Genomic DNA, 15,325 nt, shown 5'->3' with positions numbered 1-15,325 from the left:
TCCACATGTTGTTTGCCACTTGATTTGCTCCCCTGTTGCGTTTCGGGCAGGGGCGTCCAAGCTCGGTCCTGGAGGGCCGGCGTCCTGCAGGGTTTAGCGCTTTCCCAGTTGCAGCACACCTGACTGCAAATGAAGGGCTCGTTATTGGGCTTTTTCAAAACCTTGGTGATGACGTCATCATTAGGTCCAGGTACACTGAAGCAGGGAGAGAACTAAAGACATGTAGGACACCGGCCCTCCAGGACCGAGTTTGGACACCCCTGGTTTAGAGGAAACTGTGATGGCATCAGTGTTTTGTGGTGTGGGTGCAGCGAGGCTTCGGGGTGTTTCTTTAAAGAGTGTTTCTAGGGTCAAAGGGACAAGGGAGGATTTTGTGTGTGTGTGTGTGTGTGTGTGAGAGAGAGAGAGAGAGAGAAGTGTGCATGAGATCCACTTAACTTCCAAGTGTACTTTAACAAGCTGGTTATCCCCCTTTCTCACTAGTTCGTGGAAATGGACTTGTGTAACTCAAAAAGCTGCAAAGTTTAGGCAGAGGCAGCCTTAAATGTGTGCGTGTGTGCATGCGGCCGAACGTCGCCAGCTGATGAGCCTGCAAAGAAAGTTTAAAGGCCACGTCAGCGACACAGCATTGTGAGGAGTTTTACCGTGGCTAATCTATCTACAAGAACAGCGAACACACATATGCGTGCGCGCGTGCACACACACTTCCTCGAACACTGGCTGTTTCAGTATCGCTGTATTGATAGCACAGGGAGTCCCGCAGTTTTACATTGCCAGTTACTTTTTGTTTATTTACTCGTTAGATGTAAATCCATAGCCAAGCCTCTGAGCTGTGTACTGGCGAAGCCATGCGTCATCTTTGTGCTGTTTGTTTTTCTCGTTTTGTTTCACCCTATGGGCATGGCTCCATATTTCTCTTCTCTTAGAAGCACACCTGTTACCAAAGTCACACGACTGTGATTTCTGAGGATGCCGAGCTCGGGAGTGTTTTCGACAGGAGGCCCCCCCCACCTCCCCCACCTCTGTTTATCAGAGACTCCCATTTGTTGAGATCTTTTATATTTCAGAGCTGTTTTACAGTTTTGTTTCAGAGTTTGTATAAAAAAGTGTTGCTTTTGGTTTATAAAGAAAAAAAACAAATCAGCACATTTCCAAGTTGAGTTGATGAGATGAAATTTTCTGTTACAGTCACTGTCTTCACTTCACTGCCAATGTTGTTACTGTGGAAGGCTTGTTTGGGTTTTGTTTTTTGTTTTATTGCGTGAGGTGGCGCCCCCTTGTGGTCTGTGGTGGTATGACAGCTACACTCGCAGGACCGTGGAGATTTCCATTGAGACCTTCATTACTCTCAGGCAAAAGGAGGGGCAGTATGGCGCCATAGTGCAGCTCCAGCAGTGTGTATGATGTTGAGGGTGGTGGTGGGTTTTTTCTTTTTTTTTTTTTTTTTTATTCTTGGGGTCCCGAATGAATGAATAGATGTGACACTTTTTTTTTTTTTTAAATAAATCTCTACTAGATATATGCAAAAATTCGAGTAGGAAAAGTGAGAAAAAACTGACGAAAAAAAAACCAAACAAACCAACAACTTCACGCTTGACATGGTTGGCAAAGTTAGGTTTGCTGATCGAGTCTTGTTTTAAAGAAACTACAATGTTCTATCCGAGACGTGTCACTTTCTCACCGGCCTTGACTTCACTGTGGCCTGACCTTAAACTCGACTCCAGCGATTGTGGGGGAAAAGTCCAAACGGCGGTGACTGGAGCCTTTACTGAACACTTCTTCCTGATCCCCTGGCAGCAGTCTCACAGTCGTGGCTCGGGTGCAGTGAACACGTGGCCTGTGTGTAGCGAGCTCCTCGGTGTTACTGTACTCACTATGCTTTTATCAAGAGGACTAACTCACCTTACGGGCTGTCTTTGTCTTTATATACACACACAGCCTCCTTTTATTCTTTTTAACGTCTGTGTAGTTACCCTTATAGTACTGGGAGCAGGCTGCTTTTTTTTTTTTTTTCGGATGCGTGCTCAACCCGTTGGCATTATAACTGTATAATATAATTTATCATTTGTACTATTGTAACATACTGTTCTTCTGTACACCTTATTATTCTGTGTAATGTTTTTTTTTTTTTTTGTAGGAAAAGTCATTGTGGTATTTTAACGACATCTAAAACGAACGCAGCAGGCCGCAAACTGTGGGAGGACGACAACTGTAGCTGCATTGGTTAAAATAAATGTGTATCACCTCAGCTCTGTAAACCAGGTGTCTGTCTATTTTTTTTATCTTGGGAGTGAAAAATTGGGACAATTTGGATCATGTTCAAATAAAAAAAAATCTCAATATAAAAGCACTTTAACCACTTTTGAGAAAAGACCATGTGGAATGAGCAGCAAAAATGGAAGTTCAAGCACAATCATTTGAGAAAGTAGTTTATTTAAAAAAAGCTTAAAAAAAACAACTTGAAATTTCAGGACTATTATAAAAGATCTGAGGATGTAAACATATTTTTTTTTAGTTGATGTTTGTGTTGCAAAGAGTTTTTGGGGGCAGAAAAATCAGTCTTAATGGTCTAATGGCTGATCTTCCGTGGACCAGCTGGCTGTTGCAGACGCTGTGTTCGTAGGGCCGGACGGTCCCGTGACGTAACCCATTTTCTTCATGTCTTTAGTCAGGATGTGGAAGGAAACGGTGACGAAGCCCTGGGAGCGAACTCTGGTCACTGCAACAACAAAAAACACGCATTGGTGGAACACCGGCAAGATTCTGGGTTTAGGGTGAAACTTGATCATGAGCCAACCTTCAGAGAAATGAGCCGATTCCCCCTGACTACCATGATATTGAAGTACTTTTTAACTCGGTGAATAAATGGTATATATGAGAACATTGTTTCAAACAGAGCAGCTGTCTGGATGATGGATAGTGATGTTTTTTTTCCTGTTTGACTTTTTATTTTGTTCAGAACTGATGATAGTTTGCCCTTCATTTGTCAAACGCTGCTCTGCTGTCAGGCAGTTGGGCTGCACGTGCTTGTCACTGGTGACAAATGGAGAATTTACAACGCAAATACTCAAAAGCTGTTTATTCTCTTTGTTCCACTGGGTTCATTCCTGGCCGGATCACTAACAATTTTTTTTAGGCTTTTAAAAGGTATTTGAGCACAGAAAAACAGACCGGGTGATGATGATTGTAAATAACAGTTTGCTCTGATCGGATAAAAAACATTCTCTGCAGTTAAATACAGTTTTATATGTATTCATCTGTACTTCTTTCAGTTCTGCACTCAATCTGGCTTTGATTTGAAATGTTTCTCCCTAATTCTGCATCTGTCCTCTTATTGATAAGCACTCATGTTAGTTATCAAGCGGTGATGTGCAGATTAACTACTCCTTTGTAATTAACCAATACACAATATAGAACTATATTATTTGAGCAGTGTAAATGCAGCACAGACCTTCTCTGCCTTCACCCTGCGCCACGACTTTAGGGTCCGTGTACTCCGGTCGCCGTCCCAACAACCAGCTAAACAAAAGAGAAACATGTTCAGATACCAGATCCTCAAACACTGCGTGACGGGAGAGCAGAAGGTCACACAGTTTCATTGCATTTCACTCTCTGTCTGATCAGACCATTTTATTTTCTGATCAGTGAAGGTTAAGTGTTAAAGCCTGAAGAGCTCATTAGACACCGTGATGATCAGCTGATCACCTTAATTACAAATCTTAACCTTTTCCTGAGAACTTCTCAGACAATACAAGTAAAATTGAACACAGCTCAGAAGAAAAGCTTATTTTCTTACACTTTTCTTTCTGAGTCTTTCTTTGTATCTGATTTCCCCTAAAAACTGTAAGAACCCCAAGCAACTGTTCCCAGTTCCCGACAGGCAGCTGAAGCTCCAGCAGCCTCTTGTGCTGTCAGGAGGGTAAATGAAGTGTGAATACATCTGTGCGCATGTCTTTTCATGCACTGTGCACCGATAACAGCAGCTGACAAACAACACACAGTATTCCTTCACAATGGAGGTGTAACACTGGCCCACAAGCACACACACACAAACAACTGTAAATATGTGATAACGCTCTGAGACTGACTGCAGGCACGGCTCATCAGCCTACCAGCTGCTGACACACACACACACACGAACACACACACGCACACGCCTTTCTCCTCACCCTGTGAACTTCTGAAGTCTCCACGTGGGCTCAGGAACAAACATGGGGATTACTCTCGTGTGGCTGAGGTAAGAGAAAAAAACAGTATTAAAGGTGCATAATGGAGAACTTCATCATTAGACGACATGAAAACAATTCTGCTATGATCTCATGTGACACCAAAGCTGTGCAGTAACACATAGTAACTGACTGATCAAGCAATATTGGATAAAAAAGAACGAAAGAAACCCCAGCATCTTGACAGGTTAGTGTTTTAGCTTATGAGAACTCAAACGTAATCCATTTTCATAGTTTTCTAGACAGAGAAGTGCAACATCACTAATAAAGTTCTCCATTGAAAGTTGATTGATCTACTGACTGTCCGGCTGTGAAGGGGATGTGTGTCGCTCCGTAGCCTCTGACCACATCATTGCCAAACACATCTGGACCGTACACACTCACAACAAGCTGAGGCCCTTGAGAAATAAACAACAACAAAAAAAAACAGGAATTATTACAAGTCCAGTTTATTTTCTCAAATAATTCATTTACAAAGAAATGTCTAAAACATTTACATCCAGATGGATTTGTGCTCTTGAACGTCGTCTCCAGCGGGAAGTTCCAGATTAACTTGTGTGAAGACTGACTGCTTTTACTTGTAATTTGAGTGATGCCTTCCTCTAAACCCTGGGAGGAAAAAAACAACAAACCCAAAACAGACCACATTGTTGAAATACCAGACATAATTTCTCAGCTTTCTGGGAATTTGTGCTCAAGTACAACTACTTCTAAAATCTACCGTAAATGCCCATTAATCAGGAAAATTAGTGGTGTAATCAAATGCAAGATTACTTGAACATTGTGGGTGTATCCATTTAATCATCGCACATTAGATTATATGTGTTAAGTGTAAAAAGTAGGACTGTTATTAAGCTCTTCTTCCACAATCAAACGATGTTGGAGCTTCCCTGCTTATAGGATTGACTTTAGATTCAGGAGAAGTGTGTGCACTAATAGTACGACTATAGATTGGTACATTATCCTTCTAATCTATACTGAATTATTCTGGCTTGACTGTGAGGGTGGTTGTGATGGATACTCACTGTGGTGGGAGCCCAGTCGTGACCGTAGACAAAACAATATTTGCAGTACAAGTTGTCAAACTCCGGAAACTGGAATATGAGAAATATCCATCTTTAAAAAGCGAGTATAATGTAAATATGACCTGGTTAGCTCGTAGCTAATGCTAGCTGCAAAATGAGGCTAAAACAAGAACCACTACTTACGTTGGCTCCTTCAATCTGTCCGTTCACCGTCAGGAGGAACACGGACGGGTTGCTTGCAGCCATTGGGGCCCCGCTGGATAAAGTTTGAAATTAAATCCTTTCTAGAGTATCGACATTCACTTTGGCAACCTGCTCAAGCTACATTTAGCAGAATTCTGCCCGTTGCTAAGGCGACGCTTCCTCCTTCCTACGGCGGCCTATTGTATCCAAAATGACCTAGAACGCGGAAGCTCTGCTGCAATATTGACAATGTCCACACAGTGGCGGAAGTGTGCCAAATTCATCCCCTCATATTTGTCTGAGCGACCTGTTTTTAATGCAAAAAAAAAAAAAAGGTTTGTGGAGGTTGACCAAGTATATCTGATGGTTAGCTGCATATTTTCCCCTCAGTGGTTTACTTTATGGATTTAAGCTGGAAAAGTCCAGAGGCAATTTCGTGGGCCTGTCTCTCCTTTGAAATTCAAGATTCAAGATTCAAAATACTTTATTTCTCAATTTAAAACAGCACAGACTGAATTTTTCATGCAAAATCAAGAAGAAAAAGAAGAACTGTAAAATTGTGCCATAACAACCTACAATTTTAAACACATTTTAAAGCTGTCGACTTTGTTGGTGAAAGTCATGTTGTCAGGGTGAGTTTGTAAAAACATGCATAACGCAACAGCTACAGATTTTTTTGTTTGTTTTAAATTTCACTGTATTTTGCACCAGAAGGTCCTATTGCAATTGATTATCATCATTTTCAGGAGTATTTGTTTGGTTTTGCAAGACTATAGATGATTAATTCACACACACTGGGCGGCACAGCAAAGTAATGCGTTCATCTTGTATCTCATCTTGGGTCTCAGTGTTGTGTTGAGTCCGCTACTCTTCAGAAATCTGTTTTTAAAAAATCCATGTTTTCTTTGAAATGTTTCCTATTTCCTCTGTGGTTTGATGAGCTTTATTGGAGCCTCTTCTGGGCCAATTTTGACCCACAGGCCTTACTTTTGACACCCATGATCTAAATTTTTTTTTTTTTTTTGGGGGGGGGGGGGTGTTTCTTGCAAAATAAGAACATATGAACCATTTCATTAAGGGCTATAAAAGCCAAAAGACAAAGAAGAATAACTTTCAAATCTACTTCAACTTTGCATTCTCACTGTTCCCCCTTTAGAATTGTCATACACAATTTTCTTCACAGTACATTGGACACAGTACATTCAATCAAGTGTGGGAAAGTATGTTTAGATCATATTGCCAGAAAACTTTGGTAAGTTCTTTAAACATTTCTTGGATGATCACCCAAGCAAACTCAACGACGCCCAGGAAGAAGGAAGCTGTAGACACGGTGGGCATTCTCAATGACAGCTTACTGTTTGTTTTTTTTATTTGTTTGTTTTTGTTTTTTGAGTTCCTCTGAGTCCACAAGACTTGGATGAGCCTGTGAAACTGTGTCCTCTGATCCTCTTTGCTGGCTCAACTATAAGGAGCTCCTCCAGCAAGGTATGCTTCTTAGAAATTTTAAATCTTTCTCATCTAATGAAGTGAGGATGCTGGCAGTCCAGTCATCACGACCGAAATGCAACAACTTCCTGTATTGGAAGAGAACTGAATTTATAAAATTTGAATAGATGTATAAAGACAATTCACCTGAGTTAGTGGCAATTCATTTAAACAATTTCTCTCTTGATAATAAAAAAAAAAAAGAATGCCTGTTTTAATTGCTTATCAGTTTTAGTCTCAATATATTACATTAAAGTAATATGTACAATTTTACTTATCAAACACAAACATGCTTGATTGTGATTTATAAATGGCCCATGAGCATGACTGCATGTCTCCTGTGATGGAGCAGAGCATTGTACGAGGTTTTTCCCCACCTTCATCTATGGTCAGCTGGGATCATCGCCGTCCTGTGATCCAAGGTGGAACAGAGTGGTCTGGAAAATGGATGGATGAATGAATAATGTGGATTCAGCGTTTTTTTTTTTCAGGAGCCCGCCCTGCTCCCTCCACACAGGGGAATCTACCTCATAAGTCAGCCGTTCAACATCTCTTTGAAAATGGATGTCCTGCTGCCACCTCCATCTGCACTTTACAAGCTCATTCATTCATTTTTTTTTCTTTTTTCGGTCGTGGTGGTGATGTCCAGACATCAGCTGACGATTCGACCTTTGGGAAGGAGAACTGTAAGTAATCAGTGAGGCTGGAACAGAGGTCACATGGACACCATCTCCAACATCAAGAGAGTAACAAAGCTGTCACTGAAAAAGCTGTGATTATTGATGGTTAAGTGTTACATTTCCCGCATGATTCTCTTGCAATGAGGAGCTCACACTCAAGCAGCAGAGCAACGGAATAATTGCTAGTCTGCATTGCCATCAGTTGCCTTTGTTCATGTAATTAACTATTTGGGTTTTAATTTGGACAATCAGCTGTTCCTATCAGCTCTACGCGCACACACACGCACACATGCAAACACGCACACACACTGCCCCCCTCCCCTCACCTCTCGCTCTCTGACTATCTGATTGGTTTCTGTGCATCCTGCTGTCAGACCGCCGTGCCCCCCCCCCCCAACCCACCCCCCAGAGGCTCTGACCTTTATCACTGCTCAAACAGCAGCTCCCTTTCCCTCCACCAGCCCGTCACATCTCTGCCCGTCTGCTCTACTCAAACTGAGTATGCCTTTTTTTTTTTTTTTTGCTTTGGCCTTTCTGTCCATTCTTCAGCCCTCTTTCTCCTCCCATGAAGAAATGCAGAAAGTAATGACTTGGTAGGAGCTGACAGACATCTAACGTAAATTCCTAAAGTCACCAACACACACACGCTCCCCTTTTCTCCCCCTCCGTCTCCTCCTACACCTATTATCCCCTTTCACCTTGATACAACAGGAGTATGTTTTTTTTTCTCTCTTCACCCTTTCTGTCCTTGCAGATGATTATTTTTTTCTCAAAACTATCGGTGTCCTGAATCGCCCCCAACACTTTTCATCTTACATCTTGCATCACTCCATCACCTCATCTTCTTCCCACCTCTTGCAGCAGTCTCCCTATCTCTTATTCCTCATTTAAACACGTTACGTTTCTTCCATTTTGTCTCTTATTCATATCCACTGGTCCCATCTCCTGCCTGTTTTTCTCCTCCTATATTCCTGTTTTTCTAAACCTCAGCTCCCTCTCTGACCCCCGTTGGTGCTTCCTCCACCTCTCCTGTCTGTCTTGTTCTTGAAAGAATTTCTGATTCAGAGTAACAGTTTTGATACTAGCAGCCTATGTAAAATAGATGTTACTGTGCTTGGTCCAATCGAATCACCTCACTTATATGGGATAAAATATTGACTGTTTTTGGGGCACGCACTGTAAAATGTTCTGTATTTCTTACATTGCAATTTCACTAACAACCTTTGTGTTGCTGCAGCTTCCTAAATTGTTTCATATAATTACTTATGTTTAGTACTTCGTGAAAAAACAATTTTCCTGAGACCTTGACTGAATTCCACCCGTTTTAAATCCTAAAGACTAGACATGATTTAGAAAGAAGTTAACACTATTACGCATGCAATAGCATCTTTGGCTCCAGTTCCTTTGTTCTCACTGTGGTTGCATAGATCAGGTTCCTCCCAAATCTAAAAACTATGCTTAGTGACTTTGAGGCTGTAGATTAGCAGTTATCCGTAAGCGATTGTTTGTCTCTCTGTGTCAGACCTGTAATAGACCACTGACCTGGGACCACTCCCAAGACCCTACTGTGGATAAAACAAGTAGAAGATGGATGAATGGATGAATTTAGAAAGGCACCATCCTCTCTGTATAGCTGAGAGTGCACATCGAACCAAACACCATGACAAAAAAACTGGATGACCTTGTCTGCACAGCTTAGGGACAACATTTTGTTAAGGTAGAGGTGTAGGAAATTCTAAAAAAAAAAGAAAAAAAAAGGTTTTCTGCAATGTAAGCCCACAGGAACACAGTGACCCCATATTTCTTCAATGGAAGACATCTGGAAGAACTAGGACTGCTCCTTCATATGGTTATTTATTGAGTCAGAGCAAAGTAATAGTAACCAAGAATATATAGATCACCACTCTGCGAAGAGATAAGAGAAGTGTCAATAAGGATGATTGTTGCTTTTTTTAGGAGCAGAGTGACCAAACACAAGGCTTTTTCTCAGCCAAAATTATAATAAAATCTGCTTGGAATTTTCAAAACAAAGTGTGAAAAGAACTTTTGGACTGTAATAAATAATATCTTCTCTTATATAAAACAGTTTGTTTGGATTCTGGAGAAAAATGATAGGACACTCATTTTTTTATTTAACACCATAAAACACTGCTCGATGGTATTTAACACCTCAACTGGACTGGAGGCCACCTGAGACCAGGAAAAAAAAAAGCTGCAAACCAGCAAAGACCAGCAGAAAAACCTAAACACATGTGTGCAAAGCTTTTTACATCAGGGAAGAGGACGAATAATTTTAAATTCTGCAAAATGGCCATCATATAAGTTGTGAGGAAAGGTCTTACCACAACTACCAATGTAATATTCTTCTTTCTATTTTGGGGCAAAAAAAGAACAAAAAAATAGAGAAAAAAACATTGTGTTCCATCCATCTATCATCTCTATTTTATTCAACTTAGGGTCATAGAGACACTGCAGCTGAGGAAGTCAGTCGTGCACAGACACATCACGAGAGACAGACAATCAGACAGACACACATTTACACCTACGGGCAATTTATTCTCACCAATTAACCTGGCAATCATGCGTTCGTGTTCTTGGAGGAAGCCAGAGTATCTGGAGAAAACCCATGAAATGGAAGAATGTGAAAACAGGGCGGGAGTGTTTCAGCTGTGAGTCCAGAGGGCAACTCTGCAGCCGACAAATTTTTCTTCTTTGATAATATAGGATTTTAGCAACATCATTTAGACATGAAGGATCCCAAACATGTTACAAAGATACTGTCAGTCACCAAATCAGGTTTCTATATGTCATCCATATGTTTTGCGTTGGAAACAGTCGAGCGCACTTAATGGGACTTTTTGTGATTACCGGTACACTCGACATGAAAAGACACGCTTCAGTAGCGGTCCACTGTCCTTCACACATCCTCATGTGATTGAAAGTGACACTACATGTTTTCTTTCATATATTTCTCATGGAGTCCTTTTTGGAGGCTGTCTTGGAGAAAATAATGTTTCACTGAAGTGCTCCTCTCAGGTATCCACTGGGTGAGCGTGATTCATCCAAAACAGGGGTGGAAAAGAGAAAAACAAAAGAGGGAAGAGAATTGGACAGCGATGCTATGTGGAGAAATGCTACACTCTTGTTTTGGCTTCCACGCAGAAACACTTACCATATACGGTCTTTTCTTTACCTGTCACAAGTTGTTATGTGTGACGAGCAGAACCTTCTGAGTCATGTTTGTCTGGCGTTCGAAGGAGCCCGCGTGCACACACACGCACACACACACACACACACACGCACACACACGTATACACAGAATCAGCATCGAGGAGTGAGACATGCTGATTGGAGGTTAAAGTTTCACACTGTGACTAATGTTTTCTGACCACCGGTTCGGTGACTCGGCTCCTCGGAGGAGGCCAGCACACTTCACCTGCTGCCCAACTGCCTGCGGGAGAAGCAAGTACAACATGTGGGTGGACAAGAAGAAGAGCCAACAACAGAGGAAATGACACGAGCCCAAAGGAAATGACAGCACGGCTACAGCTGGAGAGGTAAAGATAGGCAGGGAGGGAGGAATAACTGATGAGAAAATAATAAAAAAAAAAAAAAAGAAGGGAAAGGAGCAGAAGCAGATAATCTGCTGGGGAAATATTGAGAGGAGCAGTGATGAAGCAGAGGAAGACACTATTAACCGGCCATTTTCTTGATTCCCGAAGGTCCTGGAAGTCTGTGATCCACCCACACAGGTGTTTCCCCTCTGTTTGCCACAGAGCACCTCCTCTCAGGACTGTGTGGGTGTGCGCAGGTCGTGCTTGACATCGTTCTCACTGTTCGATGAGCTGTGTTCCATCTGTTTGAAGGAGACAGCTCAACACGCTCCTACAGGCCTTTTTTTTTTTGTATTATTCTTTTCTTTCCAGGACAGATTTCGGCTTGTCAGAGACAAAAAGCACAGGTGTTTCTGGCAGCGACTCCCTTCATCCCCGTGAGGCTGCATGCACAATATCAGGACTCTGCCTAATGGAGCACTTTAGTGGGAATCAGCTTTCTTTGAATACAATGAATAGAACTGTGACATTTCAAGATACCCTCCATGAAAATAAAGACGTTTTGCAATCTTAGTCACAGTTGCCCTTCAGACATCTTGTGTAATATGAAGCAGAGCCCTGCTTAACGTGACAGTCAGCTGGATCGAGGATTGAGACCTTTAAAAATCAATGACAGGCTCAGCTTTATCCTGTTTTTCCACTTTTCACATGTGAAGCGTCCTCACCTTCTCTGTCATTGGACTGCTGCTGCTCACCTTGGGAGTATTTCACTTTGTACTGACATTTAAAGTTACAGAAGAATAATTAAATCAAAGACAAGTGATTTAATAGTCAAAGTAAATGATCAAATTATGGTAGGTGTTAATGAAATAACACAAAGGTGTGAAAGTTAGCACAGTTATGTTCCTTTGCATTTATTTGTTGATATTACCTTGTGGCAGGTTGTGTTGCATTGTCCCTTTATTCAGGGGATATTAATCATTTCAACACCAGCTTGTTTTGGTGGCTGCATGAAGACAACTTACTGGTGTAATGATACCTGCAGCAGTCAGTGCATTCTGTCTGTCAAGAAGAGAAACCTCCAAACTATCACATCAATATTCAGTTTAATGAGCTGTTCCTGCAGCCTTGCCGCTCTCTCTCTCTCTCTCTTTCTCTCTCTGTCTCTCTCTGCTGTAGGAAATGTTAGTTGTGTGTACATACCGGTATGTTGGCCCAGTTATAATTTTGTACTCCTTCTCAGAGAGACACTAAATCCTCCCCCCTCCCCCCTTTTCCTCCCCATGCCTCAGACTCCGGCACCTCTTGGCCACGACGAGCCTATCAGTCCAGAATCTGTCCGGTCTGTTTAGGCCCAAGGCTTCCTCTTGAACTGTGGCGCACATCAGATCAGGTGCTCACTGAGCAGATTTCACTCTCACTTGCGTCAACTGTTATAGAATCTGTGCAGTAATATGAAGCTCCAGCCAGCAAGCTTTGAACTTACACTGTAAAAACAAGTGGAGCACCGCATGTCTGGAAGAGGATATCCACACATCAGAATGTCACTGTCGCACCTTAGAAATTCAGTTGTTAAAACATTAAATCATGGAAAGTAAACAATGTGGGGGGAAAAAAAGACAGGATTGGAAATAATTAAAGGTGGCCCTGAAAGACCGATTGTATCATCCGACCTTCTGACTAATTATTTACATTTGCTTAGAAATGACTGGAGTATTTGGGATTACAGAGGACTGTCTGTATGCAGTTTGTATATTTTCCCTCAGTTTCCTCCACCAGTCAAAAAACATGTGTTGGAGGTTATCTGCTGACTCTAAAATTGCCTGCAGGTGTGAATGTCAGTGTGTAATTGCCTGTCTTTCTGTACTCTTTCTGCACGTGTCCAGACGCTCACAGAAGACAGAAGAATGATTGACGGATGGAGTACTGTAAGCATACAGAGGCTGTTATATTGTTTAGGTCAATAAAAAGCTGTGGGACCCTTCTTCTTGGTAAGACAAAGAAGATTAGATTTCTCCTTGGCATTTTGTGAGCTATTTTATTCAATATTTTTGGTTCAGCAGTCAATTTTTCTTTGGATTAATTTTCCATTTCAAAAAACTGCATAATGGACAGCATTTTTTAATGGAAAATAAAGTTATGTCACACTCATTGACATCATAATTTCTCACCTGAATTTGTGTCATTCAAGCAAGATCCAAGAAATTCACACCATAATTTAGCATGCGATAAGAAAAATAAAATAATGTGTGGATGAATGCAGCAACCAGATTCATTTTTAAAGCCAGTTTCTTTTGTGGAGTCCTGTATTTTAACACTGCTCATATCTCTCATAGCATATCAATATGCATGTATGTAGATAGAAACCGTTTCTTTGACTTCATGACTCTCATGGTCTATTTCCGAGCAATATCACCATGGTCTTTCCTTCTCCAAGAGACAGCTCTGCCTGCAGGCTACAGCCCAGCTTTGTGACCTCTCCTATCCTTCATGGGGAGACAAGAGGAACGAAGAATAGGGGGAAGGGAACAAGGTGGTGAAGGTTGAAACTTCCAAGGACAAAGGACAAATAAATAAAAAATGGAGAAGCTACTAGTTGAAAAAGACAGCTGTCTCCAAGTACCATCTCGGTGTTGGCGGAAGAGGAGCGAGAGAATCAAGCAGCTGCCGGAGTGGAAGAGGAAAAGCAGAGATGGATCTGAACAGCTCAGAGGGAGGTTATTTAGATATTCATCACTGGAGTGAGTCTTTAAGGTCAGCCTGGTCTACTGAGCTCCCCAGTGTTGGAGTAATAAGTCATGATCCTGTTGGCTCGGATTGAAAAAAAAAGGGGGGGGATCAGGAGGAATGTTTTATGTATTCCAGACTGTCGGACAGGAGCCGGGAATTTTATGTCTCCTCTGTTTAATGCACATAACTGAACATCCACACTGTCTTTTCAAATACACCGTGGAGTTTTTGCTCAACTTGGTTGATATTCAAAATAATGAAGGTTCATGTTTGCAAGTGTGACAATGACATGCCTCTTCAATAGTTCAATATTTGCACATTTGTGTCCATTGAAGATGACTCTTGAATGCCAAAGCTCAGCATTTTAAAAAAAAAACCTTCTGATTTTTCCATTTTGCAGAAAATGTATGTTCTCCATCATCTGTATCTAACGGCTGTTTATATATTAGCTTAAAACGATTTGCCATAGATTATACATCTATAATCAGGGGCTCATTATTTTCAGTCGGGTGTCAAAGGGCTTCCAGATGCTATGATCTGCTGCTATGTTTCCACCTGCTAATTTCCTATGCCTGCTCCAGCACCTGGAACCACTGAAACACAGCTGAATGTGATGATTCAACAGAGCTGCACCTGGTGGAGCAAACAGACATGAAAAGGAGGCACTACATTGTCCAAAGACAGTTTAACTGGTACAATAAGGTAAGTTTGTCACTCATCCGGTTTGTCAAACACAACAGTGTTTTGGCCAGATGCACAATGGACTTGCACCTTTTAATCAGAGAAGGGTTTCAGCCCGGTATTGAGTTTCTTGTCACACAGTTGTTGTCATCAGCTTGGATTGAATGTACGTAGATCCTCAAAAATGCGAGAACTGATTCTACTCTTATCAGGAAATAAAAGTGCTCTTGAAAGACACCTTTGAATTATCTGAGGTCTTATAGAAACTATCTGTCTCTGAGGAACCTTCATGTCAGTGCTTTTGGCCAAGTGAATGCTGGGATAGACCCCAACCCCCCCTGTGACCCTGAACACAGGCAGGCTTCGGATATGGATGGTTGGATAAATGGCTAGAGTAGTCATCTTTCACATTTTTCCTATATTCGACAGATGGAAGAGGCCAGGGGATTCATTCAGCTATATTCCCAGATGCAAGCTATGATCTATGGTGGTTTGAATGCCTTTGTATGGAATCGTTGGATTAAATAATTTCTCCTGATGGAACTCCCAGAGGCTACAAGGACTCTCGGGCAGGATAAACAATGCCACACAGATGCACTGCTTAAGTATTGTAAGAGTGGAAGGAAATTATGTCTTGTGATTTCCCCTGTCACCTTTCAAAGCCAGAGTTTAAATGTGAAGTCTGGGCTTCGGGAGCTTTCTGTGCAGCATCTGTAGTGAGTTGTTTGTTGTGGTTCAGTTTGAGCTGGCTGTCTTTAAAC

At 41.7% G+C, this 15,325-nt stretch overlaps 1 protein-coding gene across 2 annotated transcripts; it reads right to left on the bottom strand.

The window, feature by feature from the left end:
• Positions 1-2,508: 2,508 nt before the first annotated feature.
• b9d1 (B9 protein domain 1) lies at positions 2,509-5,577 on the bottom strand. Of its 2 annotated transcripts, XM_080511435.1 has the most exons (7): positions 5,435-5,577; positions 5,252-5,320; positions 4,724-4,835; positions 4,528-4,624; positions 4,170-4,232; positions 3,452-3,519; positions 2,509-2,719 (listed from the first exon to the last, which is right to left on the bottom strand). In XM_080511435.1, exons 1-7 carry the CDS (start codon positions 5,495-5,497, stop codon positions 2,562-2,564), a joined length of 630 nt encoding a protein of 209 aa, XP_080367561.1. In that variant the 5' UTR covers positions 5,498-5,577; the 3' UTR covers positions 2,509-2,561. The 2 variants fall into 2 exon arrangements, with proteins under 2 accessions (XP_080367561.1, XP_080367560.1); XM_080511434.1 differs by having other exon boundaries at positions 4,528-4,835.
• Between the last annotated feature and the right edge of the window lie 9,748 nt (positions 5,578-15,325).

The sequence above is a fragment of the Blennius ocellaris genome (assembly GCF_963422515.1).
Source record: "Blennius ocellaris genome assembly, chromosome: 16".
Taxonomy (NCBI): Eukaryota; Metazoa; Chordata; class Actinopteri; order Blenniiformes; family Blenniidae; genus Blennius; species Blennius ocellaris.
Note: the sequence above shows the minus strand (reverse complement) of the source record. Positions and strands in the feature narration are given on the sequence as shown.